The 5,328-nt window shown below is 48.7% G+C and overlaps 2 protein-coding genes across 2 annotated transcripts; one reads left to right on the plus strand and one right to left on the minus strand.

The window, feature by feature from the left end:
- The first annotated feature begins 478 nt into the window (after positions 1–478).
- On the plus strand, positions 479–3,128 carry LOC132474774 (uncharacterized). Its single transcript, XM_060075646.1, has 2 exons — positions 479–938; positions 1,232–3,128. Exons 1-2 carry the CDS (start codon positions 705–707, stop codon positions 2,408–2,410), a joined length of 1,413 nt encoding a protein of 470 aa, XP_059931629.1. The 5' UTR covers positions 479–704; the 3' UTR covers positions 2,411–3,128.
- Positions 2,720–5,309, minus strand: LOC132474785 (uncharacterized). Its single transcript, XM_060075660.1, has 3 exons — positions 4,667–5,309; positions 4,400–4,492; positions 2,720–3,981 (listed from the first exon to the last, which is right to left on the minus strand). The coding sequence occupies exons 1-3, from the start codon at positions 4,983–4,985 to the stop codon at positions 3,677–3,679; spliced, it is 717 nt and encodes a 238-aa protein (XP_059931643.1). The 5' UTR covers positions 4,986–5,309; the 3' UTR covers positions 2,720–3,676.
- Between the last annotated feature and the right edge of the window lie 19 nt (positions 5,310–5,328).

Consider the following 5,328-nt stretch of genomic DNA (forward strand, 5'->3'; position numbering starts at 1 on the left):
ACTGCTTCCCGTTGGTGGAGTTCTCCATGCTCGCAGAAATAACAGCTGATACCAGAATGAAGGATCCAAGTTTTTTCAATAATAAAGCAAAGGTTTTATGCAAGATAAGTGAAACGCCACTGATTTATAAAGCAAGTCCTTTCTGATTTCGGTTTTCTAAGTTTGGAGACTGTTCTGCTCCTTCAGTCATGTTATAACTTGTGATTTATGTGTCGATACGACATCACACACCCCTCTCTCTCTTTCTCTCCCACATACCCACACTCCATCACTGTCTCTCTCACTGCCTCTATCATTCCGTCTCTTTCCCTCTCTTTCTCTCTATTTTGTTTATATATAAAGGTGGTCTGATTGATTGATTGATTGCTTTTCTTCTGATCAATTTATGAAATAGAATGTTCTCTTTTTTTTATTCTGATCGCTGTCACTGTTATTGGATACTTCACTCTCCAAACCAACAGAGGGCAGTATTGTCTATTATACCCGAAGTTTTAGAGAAAACGAGGAAATCCATTATTGTTTGTTTGAGAAAATGCCTGGTTGATCACGACGAGCATGGATCATGGGCAAGGAGAGTACAAAATAAGCCATGGTTCTCTAACTTGAAAGAATTATTTTTTCTAATCCCTATAGAACACGATATAGGCTACTATTTCACAGTATGCAACAACTTAACACCTGAGTTAACTGCAAAGCGAAGCGACATGGACGCAGACGTCTGTGCAGGCGCTCTCCTCTCTCTTATATCTGTGCACCAAGCGAAACAACTGCAGCAGGACAACCGAGCCGAAACCCGACGACGGACTCGCAGCAAGCAGCGTGTTGCAGCGAGACGCGTCCGCCTTCACAAGCTCCGCCAGGAATGGAAGCAGAGAACAACACAGCTCAGACGCGCGAGGATGGAGCGGTTTGAAGCTCATAGAATATGGATGGAGGGGGTGAGTGAATACTTGTGCTGCTTGTCTGAATGAATTGACTAATGTTTAAATGTAATGACCTGATTATAACTATACAAAGTTTTACACACCTTTGAGTAAATGATCAGCCAAGGAGAGCACTTGAAACTTGCAAATGTAAATTTGAGTACAAAAGTATAAGTATTAAAATGTAATTAATATTACAATTATTGTATTATTGTCATTACCTGTGTGCAAACCAACGGGTTCTATACGTTCCCCCCACTGTCTACTCTAATCAGACCTATTCATGTGGTTCCCTAACCTCCCACTAGATGGCCCTCCAGTACCTGAAGCAGTGCAGTCCGTGGACGCCACGGGTGTGGTCCTACCCTCGCCCCAACGCCTGGTGGGAAACCACGGCCACAGGCTTCACGGACCACCAGTGGCTCCAACATTTCCGCGTCTCGTGGGCGACCTTCTCCTTCCTGTGCGGCGCATTGCGGCGCCGCCTCAAGCGCCAGGACACCACGTACCACCTCTGCATCCCGCTCAGCAAACGCGTGGCGCTGGCCCTCTACAAGCTGGGCAACCCCTGCAGCTACAAGACCGTGGCCGAGCTGTTCGCCGTGGGCGTGGCGTCCGTGTGTCACTGCGTCCGCGACTTCTGCTCGGCCGTCATCGAGGTCCTCCGGCCCCAGCTGGTGGCGGAGCCGACCCCTGGTGACCTCCGGGAGACGGCCGAGCGCTTCTACCTGGCACACGGCGTGCCGCGGTGCGTCGGCGTGATCGGACGCGTCCTCGTGCCCATCGTCCGCCCGCCGCACCACCGCGCCGACCCGCCCGGCGGCGGCGAGGGATGGCGCCTCGTCGTCTCGCTGCAGGCCGTCGTCGACGGCGACGGACGGTTCTGGGAGGTCAACGTCGGCGACCCGGAGTGGGCGGCGGCGGCGGCGGCGGCGGCGGTGGCGGGTGAGGGCTCCGTCGGGTCGGGGCTGTGGCCGTGGGCCAGGGAGGACTTCCCCGACCGCATGCAGACCCTCCTGGGTGACGAGGAGGGGGGGCTCTGCCTTCTGGCGGACGACGAGGCTCTCCCGGCGCGGCCGTGGCTGCTGAGGCCGCACCGGACCACCGCCTGGCTCACGGCGGACCAGGAGCTGTTCAACGCCCAGGTCCTGCCGGCGTGCCGCGCGGCACGGCAGGCGCTGGCCCGGCTGAAGGGCCGCTGGCGGTGCCTGGACCGGAGGCTGGACTGCACCGTGGAGGTGGTCCGGGACATGGCCAGGGCCTGCTGCGTCCTCCACAACCTCTGCGAGAGGAGCGCGGACGCGTTTCTCCCCGAGTGGGTCGAGGCGGAGGGTGACCCGCGCTGGCCCGACGCGGATAAGAGCCACGCGGACCTCGACAGCACTCCCCCCTGGCTTGCTCTGCAGCCCTTAGAGGATGAGGGGCTACGATACAAGTCCCTTGTCTCCGTGCTGGCTCTGCAGCACGGAGACACTGAGGCTAGTTAAATGGGACTGTTGTGAAGACGTGTCGGCTGTATAGGGCTGGGCAGTAGGGAGAACAATAATATCGATAACGATTATCATAGGGAATTTGATACAATGTGGAAAGATTTATGCAAATACATTTTTTGACAGCACTCTGAATAGTAGGTGAGGGTCATAAAACTGAAGTATATGAGAATTTAAGGTGTAGAAACAGGCTCTAGCTAGTTTTTTCTTACATTTCAAACCTCATTTTGACCATTTCAAGGGCATATCTTCTCATCGTAGTGGATTTAGACTAAAACGGGGTATCATTATGAATCGATAACGCCATTTAGTGACATCAAAGCATCTTTAATATGACTCGGATTACTTCACATATCAGTATATTGCCTCTGATCGTGTCGGTGTTCCACGAAAGCCAATACAGTACTTGATCTGGGACTTACCGTCATCCTTTTCACATTTTACATTGACAGATATATTCAGTTGTTCGTCTTTACATTTTTAATAAACAGTTTGTGCCATTTACTTAACACCTGGTATGAAAAAACCCTTAACTGCTCATTCACATTTAGTCAATTGTCAAGACAAAAATACATCCAAGTATAAACTCACAAATATTAAAATGCATATTTAATCACCTGTATGCGACACCACTTGTACCAAACGTTCTAGAACATGACTATTCCATGTTTACATGAACACAATGGTTGAATATTAACGTTGCTAAAATTCTGAACGAGGCTGAAAAAAAGCACATTGCCGTAAAGTCATGTCACAATGTGTCACATTAACGCAGTTCTCTGGAATATATTCCTCGCACATTAGACATTTGTGCAAGGTATGTATACTTTATACATTTAACATTAACACATTCCATGGGCCATATTTCGCACATTCCTGCACAAACTGAACAGCTTTAATTCGGTTCTTCTAATAAATGTTTCGCATTTATTTTGATGTTTTTTATCCTACAATGCTTTCCGTTTACATCAATTCTTTCCAACGTATTTTTATGTTGCTTACTGTTATGCACCTAACACCCAGACAACTTCCTTGTACGTGTTCAACTGACTTGACAATTCTGATTGTATGGCGCCAAGACTAAAGAATTTCATTGCCAGCGACTGCTCTGTAATTGTTGTGCATATGACAATAAAACCATCTTCAATCTTGAATCTTGATGACCTCACATTGGTCCATTTCCTAACCAATCAGAATCAGCTTCAACTCATGCCCTCCCTTGTGTTTCAGTCCTGGAGAGGAGGGGGGGGGGGTTCGAGGGTTCTAGTGACCAGCGGACGGCTCCTTCGCCATGTGCTTCATGACCTGCGCCAGGCAGGAGGTCAACAACTCGGTGTCCTTGCTCCTGGCCTCCATCTCGTCGTGCCTCAGCCTCTCCTCCCGCTCGCCCTCCTCGCGCCGCAGCACCAGCTCCTGCTCCATCTCCTCCCTCCGCAGCTGGGCCTCCTGCTGCATCTCCTCCCGCCTCAGCTCCTCCTCCTTCTCCAGCCACCGCCGGTGACACTCGGCCATCACGCCCACAAAGCCCTGGGTGGGGCCGTCGGCCTCACTCCTACGCTTGCGGAACCCTGCCGGAGCAAAGCGTCGCGCGATGACGAAAGACAATGCCCAACTGATTTGACAGACTTGACTGCGAGTGTATTATACATGTATTTAAAGAAACGGGTCATTAGGCAGCAGGAATGGGTTAGGGAAGATAGACTGCGAAGAAGGGGTTTTAACACAGAACCTGAAGTCTAGTAGTTACATACACTATTGCAATAGAGCACCTTATTATTGTAAACCAAGATAATTAAACTTAGGTTGTGTGGCATACATCATGGGGTGTATGTGGGAACTAGCTAAAGAAGGTGAAATATTGTAGATGAGTACCCTTTAAATATTATTTGTTTGAGGAGTTTGGCAAAGCATGAGATAGCTTTTGCATTTTCTCTTTCTTATGATTAAAATAAACCTGTTTTCTCTGGGCGGTGGATTCAAACTCACCAGGTTTCACTGAAGTTTTCATTTTGGAAAGCAGCCTTGTCCCTTTCATACTGGCAGTGGCAGACACTCCGCTCCCCGTTGAAGTTGATTTGTCTGTAAAGATCAGATTAAACCATTACAACACAATGGTTTGGACAGGGCTGTGTAGTCTGAGAAGTACATGAATTTAACTACATTAACACTCATTTTAGACCAGTAAGTTAAACACAACTGTTCAAAAAAAAACGAATGGTATTGCCAAAGCATAAAAGTTATACAATAACTGACCTGCTGTGTGATCTGCATCCAAAAGATGTAGGCCTACTTTGTCCCCAAGCACACTGTCCATCATTTCAAAGAAAGGAAAAGTCTTTGTTTCATCCCTTTTGACCGCCTTATACTGCTGTCTCAACTTTTTCAGCTTTTCCCTGATCTGTATGGTGGTGCGCTGTATTCCCATCTTGGACAACTCGTTCACTATATACTGGATGACCTCCTCGTTGCGACACATGCCCTCCATCTGCTTCTGTACACTGTCGTCAGCCCAGATGTTAAGCAGCGCTTGGGTCTCGCCCAGAGGCCAGTGCTGGCGGCTGTTGCCAGACATTCTGACTGTTGTACAGTCTCTGAGTGGATGGTCGCGTTGTAAGCACCAAGCAAGCCCGCGCTAAGCTCCACACAGTAGGTTAGGTTTTGTGGAAAATGGCCACTGCAGTGGAAAAGCTCTACAAGCACGCACAAGCACGCACAGTCACGCACAAGAACGCAAATCCGCAGTTTAAATAAATGAAACAAAGGAGGTATATATAAAAACGGAGGTCTAGTCAAATATAAAAATGTAAATATAAAAAAACATAGAAAAAAGTAGGCCCACGTAAAAGGGTCAATTATTTTTATCGATGACGTCGGACGCAAATGCAGACGCGCGCACGTCGTGTTCTTCTGCCCGT

The sequence above is a fragment of the Gadus macrocephalus genome, chromosome 16, assembly GCF_031168955.1.
Source record: "Gadus macrocephalus chromosome 16, ASM3116895v1".
Lineage (NCBI taxonomy): Eukaryota > Metazoa > Chordata > Actinopteri > Gadiformes > Gadidae > Gadus > Gadus macrocephalus.